This window comes from Aulostomus chinensis, chromosome 14 (assembly GCF_037954235.1).
Source record: "Aulostomus chinensis isolate RoL2024-O1b breed Wild chromosome 14, RoL_Achi_v1.0, whole genome shotgun sequence".
In the NCBI taxonomy this organism is placed as follows: domain Eukaryota; kingdom Metazoa; phylum Chordata; class Actinopteri; order Syngnathiformes; family Aulostomidae; genus Aulostomus; species Aulostomus chinensis.
In genome coordinates, this window is record NC_141333.1 from 2,889,225 (window position 1) to 2,914,655 (window position 25,431).

At 46.0% G+C, this 25,431-nt stretch overlaps 1 protein-coding gene across 4 annotated transcripts in view; it reads right to left on the reverse strand.

Annotated features, from left to right (window-relative positions):
- LOC147249447 (carboxyl-terminal PDZ ligand of neuronal nitric oxide synthase protein-like) overlaps nucleotides 1–25,431 on the reverse strand; it is a 147,526-nt gene that overhangs the window by 20,083 nt on the left and 102,012 nt on the right. For all 4 annotated transcript variants that reach the window (XM_086223494.1, XM_086223495.1, XM_086223491.1 and 1 more), the window contains 3 exons: nucleotides 21,232–21,393; nucleotides 8,285–8,450; nucleotides 6,204–6,380 (listed from right to left, as the gene is read on the reverse strand). In XM_086223494.1, the coding sequence (XP_086079620.1) occupies nucleotides 6,204–6,380; nucleotides 8,285–8,450; nucleotides 21,232–21,393 (505 nt within the window). The remainder of the gene's footprint in view (nucleotides 1–6,203; nucleotides 6,381–8,284; nucleotides 8,451–21,231; nucleotides 21,394–25,431) is intronic.

Here is a 25,431-nt window from a genome sequence, read left to right on the forward strand (position 1 = left end):
TCGGAATCTGTTCTACGTGTTTATGTGGATTTTGAGGTAAAGATGGAAAAATAAAACCAGATGAAACCGAATGTGACAGTCCAGGCCTCCATGTTGAGGAGGTGCGAGGACGGTTGCCAGTTCTATGACCTGATGGGGGATTACAGCTGAAAAGTGGGACCATCAGAGCTGTTCTGGAGCTCCAGCTTGTTAGTGTGTGTTAGGCCCGGCTCTGAGCTGCTTGGCATCCAATGGTGCATTTAAGTGTGTCCCTGAAGGTGACAGGCCGAGCTTGTACAGGGCCGTATTGATCTCGCCGCTCCTTGCTGTTCCACTAGTTAACCCCACTCACAAACACATGCCTGTGACAGGGAAATCGATCCAAGTCCCCAAATCTTGCTCTGCTTGGCCCGACAGGTCGGCGACAGGACGCCCCAACGGACAATTAATAAATGCTGAGAGGAGCGATGGAGCAAACCGCAGGGACACAACGAGGCAAAGGTTAAAAAACAAACAGCGCAGAGTCAGCAGTTCAGCACACAGCAGACACCAGAAAGTTGAAATGAACTCTTCAGGGAAAAGTTCGAGTCAGAAACAAATCCTCCAGGAAGAGTTCAGTCAACGGAAGGACGCTCTCATCCAGCGCAGATGATGATGATCGGTCGGCCTGTTGGCAGGGCTCGCGTAAACTTCCTTGCAGGTTGGAGAAAAAGTCAGAAAGAAGCTTTGTGAGAAAGTTACAAAAAGCATTTCAGAGACGTCCTTCGTCTCTCTCGGAAACAACAGCGCATCCACTGAGTTCAGTGCTCTCAGCACATCAGCAAAGGTTAAATCCTGGACACGAGGAGACTACAGAGGGCAGCCGGCTAGAAAAGACACTCCATGGGTTTACAACTGCAGAACAGTCAGGCTGTTTAATGACACAACTGTCGTCGTCCCGGTAAGAATGGATTGATTGACAGAAGTATGTTTGCCTCTGGAGCAGCAAGCAGATACGAACCCTTACAGCGACCGGCAGTCAGACTTTCTTGTGGCTCACCCATTTTCCAGTTTACTAACATAATAACTTGATTTTTCCCTCCTGGAATGAGGCGTTGCTGGGAACTCACATCTCCAGTAACCTAATCCGGACCAATAACACCGGGGTGGTTGTTAAAACTGAGAGCAGAGGCTCATCTCCGCTGCTCAGAGAAACACCAGCAGCTCCCTGGCCTCCCTGGGTGACATCAGCTGCTCCTGCTTCCCCTGCAGATCCACAAACAACATCAAAGAACCTTCAAACCCTGGACACCCCTCCTCGGACCTGTTGCCCTCAGGCGGGCCCTGCAGTTCCTCCACAGCACAGACCATCAGGCTCAAAGACGGGTTCTTCTCTCGGGCCATCGAAGTCCAACAAACACTGAAAGCTGCTGCAAACATCACGATGGAACGTCGATGACGTCACACAGCTCCTTCTGATCGAGCAATATCAGCGACTGTATGGTGGAGGAAGAACTTCTTTTCGTCGCTGATCTTTGTCAGACACCCAGAACAATTTCTCTGGTACGAACGATCCCATTCGTGGTTTAGGGTCACAAGAGGGAGGTCATTAGTAATTAAAATGAGAGACATTGTCTTGGCATTCTCATAAATTCCAGCCTGATAACGAGGTAATTTACTTTACAGCCATCGAATGCGTTCTCTGATAAAATGCAATTATTGAATCATAAGATGGGGGTCATCTTTTTGATAGATTGCAATATCAGCGTGGTGATTTATGGTAACAGGTTTGATTATAGTTAAAGCCGATTTCCAGGCCTGTATTATTAGATTCGGTCTTGGCATTGATGACATGAGCTGCTCAAACATGATTTAAATTCAATTCTGCAGTTATCTACATCCTTGCAAGCCCCTTTTGTCCAGCACACACCCTTCCCTGGAAACGCCTCTGCAAGCGTGCAGAAGTCTTTTTATGTGTCAACGTGCTTGGTTTCGAGAGGAGATGTGACGCCCTTCCAACCGCTTTGACACACTCATGACGGATCCGTTTCTGTTTACTCATCTGGGAAAACCAGTCCAGGGAAACTCTTACGATGGTCTGGAAAGAAGAAAAGCTAGGATTTAAAATAAGATTCCGGAACAATCTGAGCACGTATGAGGAAACAAACTACAACTTTCAGCTTGTGGTGCCTGAATAAGCCTCTTTGGTGTACTGACTGTCTTTGTTAAGGCAGGAACTCTTTTATCATTCTTTTAATTTATATCACAGCTATAAAACTCTGACTTCAGCAGACTCGAGCTGGGACACAATTCCTGGAATGATCCAGGAAGGGTTTTAATCAGTGGCCATCGTTGTTAACGCGCTTGTCAGACTGAAATCACACTAAGTCTCTTTTGAGTTCAGGCTAATGCAGCCGGGGTTCGATTAACCAAGCCGTGGCGATGCCTCAAATCAGTCCCCAATTGGCCTGGAGGTTCTGCGCATGTTCCATAACTGCTGCTGTGGCTTAACGCCTAGGTGGAACAGTCAGAGAACGCGTCATCACGACGGACGCCAGGCCAAGTATGCTCTCGGTGGTTTTAAGTTTCTCTTTAATAGTCTTTGAAGCCAGCCGTGCTTCAGAGACGTCGCCTGCTAACTTGTTGGTTGGTTCCTGTTGGTATGTGACGCAAAAGAAAGTCTGATAACAACCGGTTTAACGGGAGTATACTGCCACCTACTGTTCTGGAGGTGAGCATAGCTCTGCCGTCAAATCAATTCTGCCCTGGTTCTTGTACACTGAGACAACGACCTAACCGCACATGTACAAATAAACCCACTGAGCAGCCGCTGGAGTGGTGGGAGTCCCCTGAAATGAAGAAACAAATGTCCTCAGAATATCTGAAGTCCAGGGAAAAGAAAGATAAAGGTGTCATGTTGCTGAGGGATTGTTTCTCACGTCTGAAGTAGAAAGTTGCTGCCTGTGTTCCTTGTGTTGAAGTCCACCAAGTCATCAAGCTCATGTCTATTTCGAACTATATTTGACCAGGTTGTCTTGCTCAGGTTCAGTCAGGTACTCTGCTGGTTCCATTAGGTCAGGGGTGTCAAACTGATCCAGTAAAGGGCCGTGCGGCTGCAGGTTTTCATTCCAACTGAGCAAAAGCAACACCCGATCCAAAAAATGAGCTGTGTGGACTGTGTGGCTTAGTTGATTTAAGTAGAATCAGGTGTTGCTTTTGCTCAGTTGGAATGAAAACCTGCAGCCGCACGGCCCTTTACTGGATCAGTTTGACACCCCTGCATTAGATCAACAGACTGAGGTGAAATCAGTTCCACACATGCAGTCCTCTACCTGCACACATGCAATTTAAAAGTTGATCCACAAATGTTACACAGACTAAGACAAAGACAAAAAGTTACTCCTCACACGAACCTACCATAACATAGCTTAAAAATTTCCAAACTTTTGAGCCATAACATCTCTGATAGAATCTCTGTTGTCCTTTAACAGAAAAGCCTTCAGAAAACAAGTGGCTTATTGGGAGAGGGCTCTCTGGACTCTCTCTAGATTGGTTTGATCCTATCAGACTAAAGCTTCTTTGCAAAAAAAAAAGAAAAAAAAAGACAGTGAGCATATTGAGAATTGGTCCGATTGTCCTTTAAATCTCTGCTGCATCTCTGTTTGCCAACAGTGTGACTGTCTGCACTGGTGAGGGTGGAACGCCGCTCTGATAAAACGAGTGCGACAATGTGTGGAAAGAAAACTCTGTGAATTTCCTGGTGAAACAAAATGAATACTTTAATACTGCATTGTGCCCAGAGTCCATACACAAAGCTGGGTTTACACCAACGGGACCACGTTTGGCTGTCATCCGTGAGCCACTGTGCTGGCATGTGGCGAGAGTTTTTGTTTGCGGGATGAATAAAAGAAACAAACCGGGTTCCTCGAGGTCCAAGTAATCCCAGCTTTACATAAATTAAAAAGCAGGGAAATATGTGGACAAGTGAAGAGAGAGCAAACATGCTCCGACTATCAAGTCAACAAACTGGGAGGAGAAAAAAAAAAGAAGGCTGCCGGCAGAAGTCAAGGACAGGGCAGTGAAACAATGCCGTGGAACGACGGAGAAAAAGTTTATACTTGCAGGTTCATGTCTAAAAATTAGTAATAATTTATAATTACCAACAAGCGGCGGGAGAGAGAGGGAGAGAGCCAAACATGGTGACAGACAGCGGATTTGTTTCAAGAGTCATTGTTTTAACTTGTGGCGTCACAGGCAGCCTCGACTCCAGCGAGACGAGAGCTCATCAGTCTCTCCCGTCTCAAACCGCAGCGCCTCGTTCCTGCCTGCCTGACTGACAGTTACACTCTCAATCCTGGCAAATTGAAAGCTTGGCCCTGAACTAACCTACGGGAGACACTGTAAATGTACTTTAAATAAAAAAATAACAACAACCCCAAAACAAAACACCAAGCATTTTGTTCCAGCTTTTGGTTTTTAAATATAAATCCTGTCATCTCTAGGATAAAGACAAGGGCACAACAGATTGACAGTCAGAATTCCAGTCCGTTTTAGAGGGGAAAGATTCCAACTGTCTGATTTTACTTAGAGCTCCTGTTTGAAATTCAGCATCGATGAGCCTGGAGGACAGCTGGAGACGGTGTAAGTGATGGAGTGTGATATGTGGATAAGAGCTCTGGAATCAAGAGGAGGCAAAAGAAAAGGAAGGCAACAAGATTTGGAGGAACAGACTGACATCCAAGACATGTGCATTAGCAGCGTGACTGAAATAGGTGTGTGTTGCTGCTTGGAGTAGAAAGCTAACAGGGGAAACTGAAAGAGAGATTCTGAAAGGAATACACCTTCTTTTGGGGAAAATGATAATCATCCGTCCCCCCCACAGCCAGAGAAGAGGACAGACACGCTTCTGTCCTGTGTGCAGCATTCGTTAGACCCAAGGAGACCAGCTGGCTGCTAGTTAGCTTAGCACAATGATTGGTAGGGAAGTGTTAGCATATTAGCAGATACTGTATTTTTTAAATCAGACGCAGATCCAGAACTACTTTCCAAACAGGGCGCAGTGATTTGACATAGCACCTCAATGACAAGAGACCGCTACAACTTACTGTTGCCAACCAGCATCCTGAATCCGAGCTACTGGAACCAGAAGAGACAGAGCAGCAATAGAAGTTTTTGGAAGCTGAGAGAGCAAGACAGAGTCACGCTATCACCTCTCATCCACTCCCATTCATCGTGCTAAGCTAACTAGCAGTCTGCTAGTGTTGGCACAGAGGAGGGAAGGGTTTCTTCTAGTCTGGAACTGTGGAAGATGGCAAATGGGCTAATTTCTCCAAAAAATTGCCATTTTCCTTTGAGAAGTCTGCAATTCTGGGTGAGTGTGACGTTGTCACTAATATCCCAACTCACAGTCAGGGACACTGCCAGACAAAAGCAGCCTCAAATGTGGTTCCACAAAACCTAGACACTGATAATACCCTCTTCAGTATTTGCCAACGGAGATGCAAGGTAAAAGCTTTGGAAGCTTTTAAAGTTCACTTTTGCATCCATTCTAGATACACTTTTAGACTGAAGTCCAAAAACAGAAGAGGCAATTTCACCCTTTTAAATCAAACGCACAAAGGAAAATAACATTTCAAGATGTCCGTCACACTGGTGGACAGCACTGACTGGCTGCTTCTCCAGACTGAGAGAGTCAAACATACCTGGCAGACTGAGACTTTCAGTTAAACCTTGAACATATAATTGTGCATGTCTGACAGAGGGTGGTCTGCTACATGTTAGTCCTACAGTGCGGTCGGAGCTTACTGTATTCTGACTCCAGGGTCGGGCTCCTCAGGTGAGAAGCTTCATGTGCTACACAGCTATTTCATCTCCCAGACAGTCGGGAGTTCCCTGTTTGTTGAGAACATTTAGCAGTCTCAGTGTCTCCCCATCTGTACCCCAGCCAAAGATCTCCATCTCCTCCTCCTCCTCCTCCTCCTCCCCCTCTTCCTCATCCTCTCTGTCATCGCTGTCGTCTGAGTTCGACTCGTACTCTGAGGCGATACCTGACTCACGAAACCTGGCAAAGTCCAGGTAGCCCAGAGATTTGATATCGCAGGACAACAACTCTGCTCGGCCCTCTGACACCTCCGGCCTGTTCGTCTTCAGCGGTGGGGGAGGCGAGGGGAGTTGAGGTGGTGGGGGCCCCGGGGGTCCCGGAAGGAAACGGAAACGTTCCAGTTTGAGAAGACATTGGTCCCTACCTAGGGGGCTTCCAAGAGTCCCGTTGGACGATGAGAACACGTTGCTTGACCCATCGCTGGCGCCGAGCTGGGGCAGGCTGAGGGCAGACACGTCTGGTTTAGGCGTTGTTGGGTCACAGATCACCGGCGGTATCGTGGACCGGAAGGTGATCTCCAACAAGCTGTCCTGCGATCCCACTGGAAAGAAAGAATAAAACGTTCAGACGGCGAGGAAGCAGCTGACAACAACGCTGCTGCTGGCCTGAGAGGAAAACGAGTGATTTAGGAATCTGTGGATTACGGAGGAGAAGATTACGGCGCCTTCAGAGTTATTAGTTACGACAAATAAAATGGTTTCATCATATTAAGACATTTCATCATCAACATCAGGGCGACATTTTTACATCCTCGTCTTTGTAAAAAGAGTAAAGACCTGGAGCTCAAACTTGAAGAGACACATAAATCAAAAAACAGGAGTCAATGTGAAAAAGTCACGACCAGTGTGCCAGAAACGTGGCTCTGCAAATGTGGGTCAGCTGGGGTCAGAATGGAGTCCCACCCAGGCTTGGGGACATCTGAACCTGAACCATGGTTTGGGGGTATCGCTGTCTTTCCTGCTGCTGGCCCATTTATTCAATGTGTTAAGAAAAACTCCTCCAAAACACGTTTCTCTCTGTCTCACACTGAAGTTTCGGATCAATGGCTTTCTACCATTATTCAATAGAATCCAGCAGCAGAAAAATCAAAAGACAGACATTCAGTGGTGTATTGCACTACGAGCTGTTGTGGTGGACACGCGGTGAACGGGACCAGTACCGCCTACATGCACTCCACACTCATCTATAGCCTCAATACTCGGACAGCAATGACAGCGTCTTGCAGGGGGTGTTTTACTTGTGAATAATATGCCAGTAAGCCGACAAGTTTCCTTTAAATCTATTTTTGCTTTTTCCCCCCCACATTTCTCCACAATTGTAATCAACTAAGCTTTCCTGGCTGTTGTTCAGCCCTTTCTGCCACTCAGGCGAGAAGCGGACACACGCTCACAGGCTACCTGCATCACATGCGACCAGGACACACCCTCATCCATTTTCCCACCTGCAGACACAACCATCCGTGTCTGAACCCATGCTGACATGTTAGTCTCATCCACGCTTGGGACAAGTGTCAAGAACAGAAGTTTACAACCCTTTCATGTATTGAAGGGTTGTAACTTGCATTTGTATTGGATGTAGAGTGAAAAGAACCATACTTGAGGGGAAACTTGCCCTGGGTTCACCTCCCGCGAAGTGAAGTGCAGATGACAAGGACCAACATGCAGAAGCAGCCATGAGAACAGATTTTCCCATCGACTTCCTGCAATGTTACTGCTTGTTTCTGGCTGGCTGGGCTGTTTCAGTGCAGAGAGGTTTGTCTCTGACTCGGGGGAAGAGACTAGGACGGTTGTGGGTGATCAGAGCAGATGTGGAGCATGAGAACAACGGTGACGTGACAGCAAAGCCCAGCCTGACACTGGAACTCAGAGGCTTTACTGGGGGGTTTCAGCAGGTCGTCTGTGAATCCCTCCTGCAGTGAGGCAGTGCTGGGAGGAGTAGGTTTACTCTCATGGGGGCTTGGTGTCGTAGCTTCTTAAGGTCTCCACCAGTTATAGTTAAGAATGTTTTAGGACCTTTTTAAGCTACAGTGCAGCACTTTTGTCTCCATACGGCAGCAACACTTATTACAAACAACTGTTGATGTGTTTATGTCACTGGCTCTGCTGAGGTCTACTTGGTCGATCGTTCTGCAGCTGAAAATGGTGGACAATAGTTTTGCGCACATGACGACTACAAGACGACCTGATTTAGTGTCAGAATTACATCCATTCGGTCTGATAACACTTGGTAAACGAGAAGAGCCGACCGATTCAGTAATTTATTAACACTCAAGTTAGAAGACGGTTAACTGGAAATAACTTGGCCGGCACAAGGCTCCAGTGTACATCCTCTGCCCAGAGAGAGTTAAGACAGAGGACTGAATGCAGTTTTTAGAGAAAAAATAACTTCCATTATCCAGTTGATTTTCAGCTGCAGAAACCAAGTTTTGGTGTGTGAGCCACTCACTGGAGTTTGGTCCAGACATCTTGGTCTCCAGCTCCTGGATTTGTTTAACCAGCAGGGAGATGTGCTGCAGCAGGTCTTTGTTCTGCAGCAGGAGCTGGTGGACTCGAGCCTGGGCCTCCAGCCGAGCCGTGGCCTCCGCGCTCAGCTGGTCCTTCAACAGGTGAACCTGGACAGGAAAGAAGAGGTGAGAGTCAACAGACTGAAGGATGAAACACAAGCCAGCATCAACACTGTACACAGTAAGTTTCCAGGTTATGGAGGAGTACTGCTATCCCCTTTCTGTAACCCAAACACACTCGACGCCTCCTGAGGGCCACAACCAAAATCTGCTCACCTGGAACACATTGTCAGTGAAAGCTGAGTGGTGTTTGCACTTTGAGGGTGAAAAGTAATAGCAGTGGGAGTAGCAGGAGCAGTCGTAGTAGTAGTAGCAGCAGTAGTAAAAATAACACTATAATGAGATGCAAAGAGTCCACCAAGCTCTTCCAGACACACAGGAGTGGCGAACTGTTGCAGGTCTGTGTGTCACCCAGGCCTCTGAGCATCCAGTAAACACTTCAATTATCTACCGTTGGGTTCAGACACAGGAGAACGATCAGTCACTGCTCGGCTTCACCATTACCATGAGCCAAGAGCTGACCTTGACCCCTGACCCTAAAAATACAATTAGTTCATCCTTGAGTTACTGTCGCCGCCAATGGAGCGTAAAAGTGGCTTCAAGTTACTTCTAAACAAGGTCATCATCACAGATGGGAGAAACATCTGGATGGATATCTCACAGTAAATTAATGCCCTTTTAGGAAATAAAACAGCTATTTTCAGGGACAAGGGGCCAAAGGTGTGTTTTTAATGAGCGCAGCTTTTGTTGTTGGACTTCACTTGGTGACTAAACTGATTGAGATGAGAGGTTTGAAGATGAAACTCAGCAGACGCCAGAGACGGATCGCACACACCCTACTAGAGGTGTTCTGATGCGAATTCATCAGAGAACAACAAAACAAAGAAACCCCCCCAGTGTTTCTTCTAGTTGACACAGATCTATGCATTTATGTATGATAGAGCCGTGTCTAGATAGATAAAGAGATAGATCATGTACAGATAGATAAAGAGATACATCCGGGTATAGATAGATAAACAGATACATCTGGGTATAGATAGATAAACAGACAGATCAGTGTATAGATGGATAAACAGACAGATCAGTGTATAGATAGATAAACAGACAGATCAGTGTATAGATAGATAAACAGACAGATCAGTGTATAGATGGATAAACAGACAGATCAGTGTATAGATAGATAAACAGACAGATCAGTGTATAGATGGATAAACAGACAGATCAGTGTATAGATGGATAAACAGACAGATCAGTGTATAGATAGATAAACAGACAGATCAGTGTATAGATAGATAAACAGACAGATCAGTGTATAGATAGATAAACAGACAGATCAGTGTATAGATGGATAAACAGACAGATCAGTGTATAGATGGATAAACAGATCCGTGTATACAGTAGATAGATCGATGTATTGGTAAACAAACAGATGAAAGAAAAAATACATGTGTAGAAAGATGGACTGACTGGGTGGATGTGTAGAAAAATGTAAAGTGTGCGTGCTAAAAGTTCATTCAATTGTGTGTAAAGATGTGTCGAGACTATAGACAGACGATGTATATAAATGTGAAGATTGATGCATAGCTGTCGAGAGCTTTAATCGGTTAACTCACTCACTCACTCACTCACTCACACACAGAGGAGGAAGCATCAATAACAATGCTCTGGTGTCTTTTCTTAAGGACCTGTAACGCTCCAGCAGCAGCGGCTCTGATCCTCATGTAACCTTCATGCCACAGCCCACTGTGGTCTGCCAGATTAAAGAGAGACACGATTTCAATTAGAACTGAAGGCGAAATGCTGAATCATGTAGGAGGAGGCCACACACACACACACACACACACACACACACACACACACGTAAGCATGCACACACACACATTCACGGTCCTGACACTTTGTAGCAGCAACAATTCCCCAGTTTTACTTCAAAGTGCTCTTCAAACCAAACGTTGGTGGCCCCACCTCCCACCCTATTCACCCGACTCAAACCCTCAGAACACAGTTGTTTTCAACCATTTAAACAGAGAAGCCCCATGTGTTACTGGAGCCTGCTGACTAATGACTGCCTGGCAGGAGAGGGAGCGTGGAGGTGTGGTCCTGGTCCTGCAGGACTTCTGATGTCTGACAGGTAAGAAGGTACTGACTGAGGAGGAGCAGCACTGCAACGGATCCTCCTGACACACTCTTCTGAGGAGGAGCTCTGCACAGATGTTCGCCCAAATTTTCAACAAAAGTCAGTGGCATTGGTGGGTAGTTGAGCAGCGCTCCCAGCAGAGCGGCGGAATTGCACCCTCATTTTACTCTGAAATATGTTTTTGAACACATTTTAGACAAAACTTACAGCTCTGTCACCAGAAACGCGGCTTAAATTACACGTCTAGCTGCAAATAACTGGGTTTGCCACCTGAAAAAACACAGCTGCAAATAAATATCCCCCATGTCTCGCTCCTTTCTCCTCCTGCCTGGCTACTTACCAGTCATAACTTTTGTTGAATTCATCATGAGAAAAACCTGAACCTTGATTTTATATATATATATATATATATATATATATATATATATATATATATATACATATATATATATATATATATATATATATAAACTGATCATCCGTCTTTCCTGATGGCTTCTTGTAATGTAGTTAAATTCTCAGAGTGGAGCTGAAGACAACAGCAGGTTGTTTTCAGAGCAGCAGTGTGAATCACACAAGAAACCACTGCCACTGCCACGCCCTGGTTCCTCACGTCACCTTGATGCGCAAACTCAGAACTCGAAAAAAACATGAACATTTCCGGCTCTTGGTGTCAATGGCAACACGTCAAGGAGGAAACCGTGAAAAGCTGTGAAATCGCCTGTAGTTGCTGTTAGAACAATGTGTCAAGGACATTTCAGCATTCTGTAACACGAGCTGTGAAACGGAAATTGATATAAATGAAGAGATGAGCTGCACCTGGTCAGAGAATGGCACAATGTCCTTGTATTGAACTTTTCTGTTCTGAAATCGGACTCAAATTCATACTAAAATATTAATATGCAGATAGAAAATGTGGAAAGTGGGGAAATTTGGCCATCAGTGGTGATTAGCTTCCAGCTAAATATACACGGCTGGCTCTTACTCTCAGGGTTTGAATGTCTTTGTTCTGCTTCCGGTTTATTTTGAAAGTCTGTTGGTGTGTTTCTCCATGTCCTGTCAAGCTTCCTGTCTCTCTGATTGTTTTCCCCTCCCTTTGGTTTTTGCCCGCTGATTCTGTTACCTCTGCCAGTTCTGACTGCCTTTTTGTGCACTGAGCCCTTTTTTCTTGTATTAAAGAGCTTTGGATCTTGTTCCGGTCTGCATCTGAGTCCACCATTGTTCGTGACACTTCCTGCAAGCTGCAATCATAAAAAATATGATGCAGACGGGGGAAAAAAAATCTCTGAGCTCCAGGGACTTTTTTGAGAGCGCTTGAAAGACCAAAAAAAAAAAAAAAAAAAATTTTTTTTTTGGGTGAACGACATTTTCAACATACAACCTCTGTTTACTAAACTCTGCCTCCTCCATCTATCATTTACTCCACCTCCCTCTCCCTTCTCAGCAGTATCTATGATGACATCTCATCACCCCCTCCCCACTCTAATAGGGACCCAGTGGGGCGGAGAGACACAAGATGGAGACCAAACACACACACAACCTCCATCTCAAGGCCTCAATACCTCCTCCTCCTTCGTCTCTCACACGTCCAGAAAAACAAGCGAGCAGGAAGACAGTCATCTATTTCCATTATCCTCGCACTTAGCAGCAGATTGAGGTGATTTCAGAATGTGTTCGGGCCAGGTTGCCTCTTCAGACCTCGTTTGTAAAGACTGACACCCTAATGATGACTTTGGTGGTGTAATTTACAGCTGACAGGACCCAGTCGTTAGCTATGAAGAGAGGAGCCCTGCTGAAAACCCTAACAGAGCATCAGCCCGTGGTTTATACCGAGGCCTTGGGAGCGACTGCCACCTTTGTCACCGCGATGCTCCTGCAGTGTTTCACTGAGCTGCACCAGCTGGTAAAAGAACAATGAATTATTCTACAAAGAAGTAGTAAACAGTCAAATAAACAAAGCGCAACAAAAGCCAGACCTCGGCTGCGTCATTGATTAAAAGAAGCAGGTTCCATCTTTCCTGGCCGCATCTTTCCGGATGCGGCCAGGAAAGTTTAAATTCGGTTTTTAATCTGCAAATAACTGGACCTGGTTTCTGTGGAAACCGAGCCGAGCCCTGCAGATATCAAAATGAAAAATTGATAAGATGAGAGATGATGAGACTTAATGACGACAGCTGGATCTCTCTGGCTATTTCTGCTTTTCTAGCAACCCGTGTCTCCAACTTTGATTTCTATTCTTCAGCTGCTTCGTAGAAAATCACTCAATTCATGATAAACACAATACTGACGAGTACTTTTAGTTTAGTTTAGTTACAGGTCATAAGAGAGTGTTTAGCTCAGATTTAGAAGCAGCCGGTATCACCTGCAGACTGATGTTTGCAGTGCTACTGCAGTTCAATTACTTCAATATTTCAAGTTAGACACAAGCGGAGTTTAGCAGGATTTGAACAAAAACAAGGTTGAAATATAATTCATGTCAGATGAGATTTGGACTTTATGAAGTCCATCGTCCATCGTCATCTTCCGCTTATTCCTTACTAGTAAGGGTCGCGGGGGGGCTGGAGCCTATCCCAGCATCTACGGGCGAGAGGTGGGGTTCACCCTGGACAGATTGCCAGTCCATGGCAGGGCCAACACACAGAGACGAACAACCATTCACACTCACATTCACACCTACAGTCAATTTAGAGTCTGGATTAACCTGGTCCCTCTTGATGTCTTTGGACTGTGGGAGGAAGCTGGAGTACCAGAGAGAACCCAGCAGGAACAGGGAGAACATGGAGACTCCACACAGAAAGATCCCGTGTCCGAGCCGGGACTCAAACCCGGAACCTTCTTGCTGTGAGGCCACAGTGCTGACCACTCATTTTCTCCCATAGCTCCTTCGCTACTTATAAACTAAAAATGTTTATATTTTAAGTACTGTGACTTCATAAAGGGGCTGCACGGTGGTGCAGTGGTCAGCACTGTGGCCTCATAGCAAGAAGGTTCCGGGTTCGAGTCCTGGCTCGGACACAGTGGCAGTCCCCTGCTAGACAACCTGCTGTTGCCATCCCTCCAAACTGAATGTCACCAAACTGAAGGACCTCTGAGCGACCGAAATGACTTCTTAGGGCGCTTAATTAGTTGGGAGCATCTTTCCGCATTTTTCTTGATGTCTTTGTTCAAAAGTCTTCCCTTGAAAAGAACAGCGCCTCAGGTCCATCTTTCTCCTCTCTACAACAGTTGCGCTCCCTGGTTTCCTCCCCGTCTCTCAGTTCCATGCAGGGTAAACGTACAAACTCCCTTTGGATGCAGGCGTTAGACACAGAGCATGAATGTGCCCCCAAACCTGACCAGTGAAGACCCAGTTTGAACCAGTGCGCGCTGACCTGTCTCGTCATAAGAAGGTCACCGACTGGACAAAACACCAAACCAAAGGGTTGAAGGGTTTCTCATCGTCTCTGGGCTGGACTCACGCTCACAACAATCCTGCTGAGCGAGAAAACTACATTCCGAATTATGTTTAGATAAACAGGAGGAGGAGAGCGGAAACGTCAGCGTCCTCCAGCTCAACACTTTATGGTGCGACTGCATTGTTTACAGGTTAAACAACAAGGTTTTGAAGAAGTTTACGTAAATACTTCCTTGATGTTGGGCAACCGTTGCCATGGTTATTAACCTGATGTGCCTTCTTGTTGCTGGGTGCATCCGTCTGGGGTTTGGTTGGAACTGCAGGGACCATGGAGGAAAAAGACCAAGCCCCTGATGACCTAGCAGACATTTCTCTTTCAAATGGAAGCATTTTAACACAAATGTGAACGTCTCCGTTGGAAAAGAGAATTGAACGGCTGTTGAAAAGTCCAGTTAAGGTCCATAACCCTTTGACTCATTCTATCAAATCTGTCTTCCTATCAAAATGAAACATTTTTAGTTTATAAGTAGCGAAGGAGCTATGGGAGAAAATGATCACCTAAAATGTACCAAAGAGATTTAATCAAGATCCAATCGATAACCCACAACAGCAAAAAGAGCCTGGCAAAAAATACGGAGACAAACGCACACAGAAAAAAAGAGTCCAAACATGTAGATGACGAGCTGGTCTTGTTAAAATGTAGCACTTGTAGGAATCGCAACGTAGCAGTTATCAAATGACACCTTTACATTTTCTTGAATGTAAACAGAAAATAGCGCCTCTGAGGGGATGAGGAATGTTCGTCGTTCCCTGAGTCGGCACGCTTGATTGCCGAGGATGCACACTTCACGCAGGATTACCATCATCGCATTGGCGGCCCACGCCAGGTCCCTTTGATGTGGAAGTATTTGAAACCCCTCCAACACTGGTTCCTGGTGCTTTTTATCCTATTTTTTTGCAAGGAAAGACGAAAGGCAACTGATCATTTTGCAGGTGCAATGATTCTGAAACCATCGTAAATGTAATAACACTTGTAATGTGGGTGAGATGGGAGGAGAATGCTTAATGAGGAGAGGGAGAGCCACCAGTCAGACGGCGGAGCGAAGGGAGGGAGCGATAATGTGTGAAAATAGCCCACGAGATGACACGGGACGAGATGATTAATCGCCAGAGATTAGATGGGAGGACGGGGGAACGACAGAGACACCTGTGAGAAAACTGAAAGGAAGACGCGAGGAAGGAGTGATGAAATCGACAAATGAAAGAAAGAGTAGCGGACCAGCGAGAGAAGAAGCGAGAGGACGGAGAGGTCAGCTTTTATTGAGCATGTTCCTTGAAGCTTCCCTGATGCCATCAAACGTCTCCACCTCCCTCAGCGGGCGGTGATTAGCGCTGGCCAGCTCACTCGTTTATTCCATCCACTGTGACCTCTGCTCAAGAGCTGCTGCGGCTCTCAGGAGCCTCACAGCTGAGAGGACCGGCGGCACAAATGTTTTCATAGAAGCTCAGCAGCAGACATTTCATTTCTCCAAGAACAAGTGGTTCTCAGGAGATGACACACTCAACAAAATTTGTCCCCAGCATTTAACTCATCCTCCACAGAGTAGAGGTTGGGGAACAACTCCAGCTCTTCTGTCAGTGCCTTGCTCAGGAGCGCCGACAGCACTCAGGTCTTTGATGGCGGGGAAACCGGAGCACCCAGAGGAACGCCAGGCTGACACGGGAGAACGTGCAAACCCAACAACAGAGATCCACAGAGCTCCCGTTGAAAGAATAAATCTAACGCCTCAGACGGCAGGCTCTGGTTTTACTGATGAAGGATGATGAAGGATGGTGATGTTCTCATCTTTGCTCAGTGCATTCAGGGCCTTCATTTCCTGGATCGAGAGGTTGGCAGGGGGGACCTTCGCTTCGGAGAGGGCCGCTGTGACCTTGAGTCGTAATTCGTCTGCTTCTGTGGTGGAGAGGTTGTTCTTCTTGATGGCGGATTCTGTGGCAGTGATGAGGTCCACCGTCGGGAGATGTTTCGGGGTGACAGCAAAATTCATTCCTTTTGCAAGGACGCGTTTCTCAGGACTGGTGAGCTCCCTGTTGGATAAGTTGCTTATCCACCTGTCCTGTGAGTCCGCTGGGGTTGGGCCTTCTGCTTCTCGTTCCCCTATGTGGCAGGGGTTTCTGAGAAATTAAGGAGAATCTATAACAAGCACCGCATCCCTGTGTCTTTTAAACCAGACAACACTCTGAGACAAAGACTGGTTCACCCCAAAGATCCCACCCCTCACAGCCAGAAAAGCAATCTGGTATTCGCTGTCAGATGCAGTGAGGCCTGCACGGATCTCTACATAGGGGAAACCAAACAGCCCCTCAACAAGCGCATGGCCCAACATAGAAGAGCCAACTCTGGAGCACAGGACTCAGCGGTTTTCCTCCACCTCAAGGAGGAAAGCCACTCTTTCCAGGACGACCATGTCCAAATCCTCGACAGAGAGGACAGATGGTTTGAAAGAGGAGTTAAAGAAGCCATCCACGTCAGGATAGAGAAACCATCTTTGAACAGAGGAGGTGGACTGCGACATTTCCTTTCACCAATTTACAACCAAGTCCTTTCAATGCTTCCCCAAAGAGTTCAGCTGAAAGACCCATGTGGAACGGCTGCTGCCAGCACAGCCCATTAGCATCTGAGTGGTCGGTGAAACTCCCTAACGACCACCCCTGAAACTCCCTGACACCGCACAACGACTGTCGTTTGGGGAGGCCAGGTGAGTCTCGGGAGGGTCGTTTCCACCACAATAGCACTGACCACTCCCACATAGGTTTATAAGCTGGAGTTTCCACACTCTTCACTAGAACTGAAGAAGCCTCTCGGATGAGAGGTGAAACGTCTTCAAGATAAACTTACGTCCAGTTGACCAGATTTTACTTCGCTTCGATCTACGATGACCTGGATGAATGAGAACCTACACAGACATCTTCTCGTCATCCTGAAGTAATTTTATCAAGCTGGTAAACTGGTTGATGAAATGAACGCAGCTCCAAACCACCGGAGTGTTGCTGCCCACCAAATCAGTCCCTGCTTGTACTTCCTGTTTGAAGTCGTTTTTGGAAGAGACCGCGAAAAGTTACAGCAGTCAAGGTGCAGCTGAAGATGTGTTTTGTTTTGATTGTGTGATGACATTATCATCGAGAGGACGCGCTCACGTCTGACGGCTGGGAGAGGTCTGGGGAATGCTGTTCAAGATCACAACTTTGTCTGACATCTAACAAACTGGGGTACTTTGTGATGACAACAAATAGTTTCAGCAAGTCAGCAAAGTGAAAACACAACATTTTATGTGCCGTTGTGAAACTGGGACGGAGGCAACGGGGAACAGGTTCCGGAGCTCTTCATGAAGACTCGAACAGACAGACACGTTCAACTGGTGCGTCAGTTACAGAATCCTTCATTTCCTGCGTGTGTTCATCCACAACGTGCTTCATCTGGGCCAACCAATCAGCTCACTGCTTGACCTTGACTGGTGGAGTTGCAGCCGCTGTCAGAACCACAGACAATTTTTTCCCCTCTTCACTTCTCACACCGTGGCGTTTCTCTCTTCGCTCTGGCCTACTCAGTCACGTCTGTCCGTCAGAAGTGGGGAAACATCAACAACAACAACAGACATTAAAGTTGTGTTTCCATGAGCTCACGGCTGCAGCAGCGTGGAAGAGCCTCCGTCGATGACAACGGACAGCGTTCTGTTGGACAAGTTGTATTTGTTCTCAAGTACCGGTTAGATCTGGCTACCTGCCAGTTCTCCAGACAAGACGACCAAGTTTTAAGAATATCAAAATTCACTTATTTTTTTGAAAAAAGAAAAGAAAAAAAAACCCACCTCAAATGAGTGTAAAAACTTTCTGGTGAAATTTTATTTTCCGCATTTTGCAGTTTCCATTCAACTTTTCCAATGCTTTAAAATGCAAATCCAAATGCATTGTGGGAAACCTGACCAGGTCGAGCAAGTCACTGCAGGTATTAACAAGTAGCAGCTTTTTTTTTTAATATTCTGTGATTACAACACTTGTTCATTTGCATTTGCACTTGAAGGGATTCTGATTTACACACTTAAAACTAATTGGTGCCAACGAGTCTGACCACGAGCGCCGCTCTCGCTCATTAGTGCTGCTAGAAGCGGCCTCAGGTGAATTTACTCCTGCCGAATGAGTGAGGAAGGATCACCGCCACGTTCATGGGAACAAACAGGCTGAAGCGTGCCTCGCTCCGTCTTCCTGAACCTTCAGTCTAAACCCATGCTGAACGAGAATCAGCAAACACAAATCCATGTTTAAGAGGCCAAATTTTTAGTTCAGAAATCATCCATACGTCGCTTTTACCCGGAGGAACTGGAAAAAAAACTCTGTTTGTATGTCTGTTTACATGGAAAACACGAGTACAGTTGTTGAGGGAAAATACCCTGAAGCACAAACAGTGATTGAAGTTTGGAGTGTGATGTGTGTGTGAGTGTGTGATCTAAGCATTAAAGAAGGGTCCAAGGTGAAGTGTAAAAGACACTCATTAAAAAGACCTTTACTGAATTCAAGTTGGATCAAATTCAAATGGGAAGTGATTTTGGAAAAAGTCAAACGATGGGACACCGGAGCACGAAGGCAAACGCGCTCGATGGGCTTTGGTACTGACTGATCCGTCCGTTTGCTGTGATTCCATCTTTACTGAGGGAACAAAGTCTCTTCTCTGAGCTCAAGGTTCCACTCCTGGATATTTCAGTTGCAGAGACACAAATAGAAGCGCAGCAAATCCTTCCTTTTTTGGACATCATTAAGCTCCTGGTTGGTTTAATTAGGCGTCAGAGGAGAGAAAACGATGATGTAAGAACATACAAACAAACAGACGAGAGGGACCCGTCAGAGAGACGGCTCCTCGACCGCCCGCTGACCGACAGGTGCTGGGGGATGAAAACCCCGGAGAAAAACAGATTCTTATGATGTCACGACATCAAGTGGTTCTTTTGTCTCCTTTCCTTTCACGTGCTGCTGCTGTTGTCCGCTCAGGGCTGCCAGAGAAAGACAACCTGAGCAAACGGATCAGGTCTCCAATGTCGACCTTCTGGTTTTAAGAAGCTCCAGGTTGTTCTGTTCGCCGCCCACTCACAGCACACGTGGAGGGGGAAACACGCCAAACTCAACCAGCTGGAAACCCGGGAAAGGCTTTCGTCAAATCCTCTTTCCTTTCCCGTAATTCTTGCATACTCAGATTTCACACATCGATGGAGTCCTTGATTATCATACAAGAAAGACTACAAGGCTTGTTTGGTTTTTTTGTTGTTGTTTTTTTTTTCTTGCGCAGCCTCCAGCAAGATTATGTTCGATGAAAAAAAAAAAAAAACGGATTTATATCACGGAACGCGCTGCCAGACCGTCAGAGGAGAACCGACTCCTGAAGCGCAGTGAGGCAACAACTTCAAAATGCCGGTTTTGTTTTGTTCGGTTTTTGTGTGGAGTTTGTCTGGTTTTTTCAGTTTCATCTCACTTCGGTCTTTCTGCAAACTTGACTTGTGCTTCATCGAAACTCTTTTTTTTATTTTTAATTCAAGGTTAGCTTAAGATCTACATAATTTGATTATACCAGTGAGGTGCAGTCTTCTTTTATGTAGGACGAGAGGCTGCTCACATTTCATGGGGACTAAATATAAATTAGAATCAAATCTAATCATTACTTATAGGAAATGACCGCACTGAGCCACACACTCATCTGGAGAGTTATAAGGTGAGGTAATGCTTTCATGTATTAAGTGTTTTTACTGCCAGTGGGCAGTAACTTCTGGCCTCATCGAGGTATAATTACAAAGAGTTTATGCTGATGCAGTTGCAGCAGCAGTCAAACCTTGTAGAAGAGAAGCCAACAGAAAAGTTCAGAGTGGTTAATTAGGATCCCGGCATCTGTCTTTGGGTGCTGTAAATGTCTGAGTACCTTTGGATCGTGTGTGTGTGTGTGTGTTGGGTTGTGAAACTACAGTTTCAAGCTTTGAGGTCTTTTACAAAGCAGCCTGACAAAGTGTGTGTGTGTGTGTGTGTGTGTGTGTGTGTGTGTGTGTGTGTGTGTGTGTTGCTACATGTCTGTCCCTCCTCCTCTGCAGCCACTCAGGCTGGATGATGGATGCCTCACGCTGGGTGCACTTGCTACGAATTTTTCTTTTTTCTTCAGATTGGATTGCAGGCGGGTGATGATCTCTGAGTCCGTGTCAATGATCCTTGAGTGTTTCCAATTGAAAACATTCGATCCCCTGGTGAGAAAGTGCGGCCAGCAACACCTATTTTAGTCGTTTCGATGGTGTTGTCGTTGCTGTTGGGACGGCGTCCTGCCTCACTGAACGCTCCACTCGGTTCAAGTGGGTTTAGAACACAGATGAATGCTGCTTCTACAGAAAGCATTCACAGCCACAAATTCTCAGAAGTGTCCGTTTCCAAATCAGTGCCAAAGTTCACCGTCGTATATCCGTCTACATTCAGTCAGAAGCGCCGCGGTTTGGCACGATGTAAATATGCATGAAAGTGAATCAGCACGAACCAGAACACGTTCTTCTGTTGATCTCAGCTGAACCACAGAAATAATTGTCATATTTTAGTGAACTTCCATGATTCTTTTCTTTTTTTAATTGTCTGGTTTTCAACAACTTTTCCTTGGCACATTTGGAAACGGCAATTCTCAACTTCCATTCCTTTTCTGCGGCCTCTTTGCAGCCTTCATGGCGCACGGCCATGTGACCACACACACACACGCTGCACACGGGGGAGCAGCTGGTGGGTGTGACGTGGACAGACTCGGCGCGCTCAGAGCGCAAGTTGTCACGTTCACTCATTTATGTGAATTAAACTGCAGCCGTTTTGGCGGTTATGTGACATCACAATTGCAGTTAGATAAATGCCACAGCGCTAAAATGCTCCAAATGGTGCATGCAGTCAAAACACAGGCACTTTTTACGTAATTAAGGGGAAGGACAGTTTGTGTGCTCCAATTATTGGGGGGGGGGGGGGGGGGGGACTGTTCCAACGAGCCTGAGCAGCTTTAGCTGAGCAGCAGCTCAACCAAGCTACTGCAAAATGTTAAATTACACAGTAATGAGATCACGAAGTCACAGCCGTGAACGTGAAAATAATAGTAGACATTTTCCAGGTAATCAAGCTTGCTTGCATGCTTGGACAGCTCAGGAAACAGCGAGCACTTCCCAAAAACTGAATGTTTTTCAAACAGCATGAAAAGTTTCAGGTGGTTTTTGTTGTTGTTGTTGTTTTTTGGAGGAACTCACCTGTGCCACGGCGACTTGCGTCTGCTGCTGTTGCTGCTGGAGCTGCTGTTGGAGCAGCTGGATCTGATGGTGAACCGACAAGGGAGCGCCGGGTGGCGGTATGCCCAATGCGGGGAGCAGCATTCTGGGGCTGGACATCAGCAGCGAGACCTCCTCCGAAGCCTGATAACAGAGAGACAGACGAAGAGACGCGTTTCAGTCTGAAAGAAGCAACTTCAACAAACAAGAGGATCTAAAGTCGCCCTGCGATTTCTCAGGTTTTTTTTTTGGTGACACCAAGTTTCGCTAAATTAAGTCCACAATTTATTAGAGTTATTTTGCTGACAGAAAGACACATTCCAGCTGGTGATCACATGACCTCGGCGGCGGAGGTGATAAGCATAAAGGTGAACATCTCCAGCAGCTTTGCAAAGAATTCACAGCAGAACTGTGCTGGGTCCCATTTGATTGGTCAAATGTACTTTTATCAGTGTACGTTTGAAAAGCACTCCAACAAGTTTTGCAAAAAAAAACCAAAAAAACCAAAAAAACCCACTCCAACGTTCTTTTCAAGTCCAGGGTGCAAGTCAACATTTTGGGCCAAAATCTCCGAACGTCACTCCTCATCTTAAAGAGTCACACTGAAGTGCCTGCCAGTCCTCCTGAAGGGAGGAACTGCATCTGAAGCCCCGACGACGTCAGTCTCCAAACATTGAATTCACATGCAACAACACGGGGGAAAAAGAAAATAAATATCACACAAATAAATAAATGTAATCAGGGCAAGCAGTAGCATCAATAAAAGCCTGAGAGAACAAGCCATCATCAAAACAAGAATCTGAATGTGAAATGTGGAACTGCTGATTAGTGGCAGCAGCGGTGAGCGAGCAACGCTGAGAATGCAAATCAGCATCCGTGCAACAATAATGAGGTTTGGGACGCAGCTCTCCTTCATCTGACGCCATCAAGCACCCTAATTGTTCCAAGGCTTCGCTAAGCAGTCACTCATTATGCCCCCTCCACCGCTCAACGAGTCCAAAATATTTCTGTTACGGAGATGCAGCTCTCACTCACTCACTCGACAAACACGTCGGCACCATTTGGTAACTGAGGACAACAACCAGCGAGGCTGCAAACATCTGGGAGTGACGTCGAACTGAATCCAACCAGCGGTCAGAGTTGCTGCTCCTCCCTGTCCTCGTTCAGTGGATTCAGCGCCACAGCGCGGACGCTTCGGCCCGAACCACAGAGACTTGAAACACCAATTCTACAAAGCGCTCAGAGAAAACTTTTTTCAAGGGACCCACAAACCATCGCGACCCAGTTCACAACAAGCATTATCCATAAATCATGAGAAGACCGACAGCCTACACAGATGAACGTTGCAAAGCCTTTTCATTTCACTCTTGTTATGTTGAATATAAATCAGAAAACTGTATTTTCTGCACGTTACTGCAAACACAGACATGTTAAATAGTTTATAAAGCACTGAAAATGCAGTACTTTCCTTCATTCGTTACACACTGTAAATACTTCAAGGGCGAGACGTCAGCAGCAGCTGCTTCTCAGCTTCACCAGTTAGCCGAGCGTCCGTTCGTGCAGCTGGCAGCGGCACTGAGAGGGACGGTGGAAATGGTGAGTGTGGTGAAAAAAACAAACAAAAACAAAACTAATGCCCTCATGTGGCTCAGGTGTGTACTGCAGGTATAAATCTGAAACCCATGGAAGAGATTCGGTAAATTAGTTTTGCAATCCCGCAACCTCGTTTAATTTCTTTTCACACTTCGGCTCCGGTCCTTGAAAAGTTCATAGGATTGGCTGAACCGAGTCACATGGGATGATTTGCTATGCGTGCAGCGGGTCTGGGAGTTTCTTGGTACGCTGGAGCAACGCAAGGAATGCGAAGAAAAGCTGCCAGTTAAAATGAGAACCCTCCATTACGATGTAATAATTCTGGATGTTAATATCTGACACCTGTGGCGAGCAGCTCCAACAGCCTGTTACGGAAGCAGCTCACACAGGAAAGGACACGAAAACACAACAAGCCAGCTGTGATTATTTTCTCCTGCAGAGCCAAACAAGAGGTTTTCCTCATGAAGGATCCCTTTGCTGTGACCCGGTGTTATTACCTGCCCTTGGCCAGATCTCTTTTCACTCTAAGAAGGCCACGGCTACAGGGATGAATAAGCGAAGAAGACTGGATAGAAAATTAGTGGCAGGGAATGTTTGGTGCCTGGAGTGCCTCCGCCGATAATAAACGACGGAGCAAGGAAGGGTTGCAGCACTGCAGGGGGAAAAAAAGTGATTATTTTATTGCAACCTTTATTGAAGCATTAAAATCAGAGTTTTTCCGCCTATGCAACTATGGCGAGAGGGAGAAGATACAATACGCAGACATAAAGCTGGCTTGGATTTAATTACAAATACAGTGGAGGTTTTCAATGAAAAAGAGAAAAATGATGTAAAAATGAACATTCCATCTAATCCTGCCAATCCTACCACAACGGTGAATATCAGTGAGAATAACAGCAATCTGATATTTCTGAGGTGTCTCGCAACCCTCGCGTTTGAGGGACTAAAATGGAAGTTTGAAAACTTGGTGTGCTTGGACATGAAAGAGGACATTGCCGTAATGCTGGAGTGCAATAAGGTCCATCAAAACTCGTTGTTTCTGAGATTTTGTGAGCGACAATGAGTAACTAACTTGAACGATGACGAACCAAAGTGATCCTTTTTCATTTTGAGACGAAAACTGAGGGTGAGCGTTGAGTACGATTTGCTGAATTACATCTCTGCCTGCGCGCACAACACACACACAAACACACACACAAATCCTATGTTTGAGTGATGACCTGACAATTCAAACAATTTAGCCTCTCAGTTCTGTGTTTAACGTACAAAATGAGGAACAAACATTTTTCTGCCTGTGTGCTGGATCCTAAGCTTGTTTAGCACAGTCAAAGCCAATTACAGGCAACAGCAGACTGGAATATTGAAACTGAGCAACAGAGTTAAAGGATGGAGACAAACAAGCGGCACTGACATTCCTCATGATAACTGTCTGAGTCCGGCCTGCCTGGGGGGGGGGGGGGGGGGGTCTTCCTTTTAACATCTAATTCCCAGGCATAAACCTGATAATAAAGGCTCTTAGCAGGCAGCTGAAGCCTTGCCTTTATCCTTCTGCCACTTGTTATACGTCCTTGTGGGACAGAAAAAAGGTGGAAACAAGTGGAGAACGCAGAGGAGAAAGGAGAGGTTTATAACAAAGGCACACTGAGACAGAGAGGAAACTCAGGATAGATGACACAGGATAAAGGAAGTCTTTATCTCTGCTCCTCCAGCTGTGATTACACTGGCTGCCTTCTGTCTGGCCTTCTCCCACTCCCACACACACACACACACACACACACACACACACACACACACACACACACACACACACCACACAGCAATAAACCACAGAGAGGTTATACATGGTCTGTCTCCCTTCACAGCCTCGGCTACAGATTTACATCTTTATCAAGGGCTCTTGAGAGAAACCCTGCTAGATAACGGCCCCTAATATCAGATGGTGCCATCGACAGAAACAGATGCAGTTCTACAAGTATTAGAAGGAGGCTTTGTTCAGGGGACGGTGTCCGCATGATACTTACAAGGGATCATTTCCACGCATCCTTGAAGAAATCTGTTCATGACTCCGCCATGACTGACTGACGTTTGAAATGAGGGGCACTTCTTGTTGGGAGTGAAAGAGGGAGCTCCTACGATCCCACGGAGGATCAGCGCCAGACACCCGCTTCCCCGCGCGTGAGTCCAAGGGGTAGAACTTTCCAAAGGTTCAGGAATTTTGGGGGTGAAGCCAGAAGTACTAACCTGTTCTGATTGGTTAAGTGCTTGCAGCATTTTATTTCAAGCGCCATGTTTAGTCTGCAGGAATTTTTTTTTTTTTTTACAGGAATTACACACTAACGTTAGCAGTAGCCTCTGTAGCAACAAGCTCTGCTGGGCCCGTTTCATCTGAGAAGCTCATTAGGAAAAAGAACATGTCAGGTTTGGGGTCACTGGGACAACATCAACATTCTGTAAGATAGATTTAACCAACTTTTGCCTATGAAACACGGTTCTTCACTGTTACTGGTTAGCGATAGCATGTAGCTAAGGTTAGCTTGAGGCTAAGGTACAGCATTTTTACACAGTGTCATGTTGGACCCAGAACCTCTA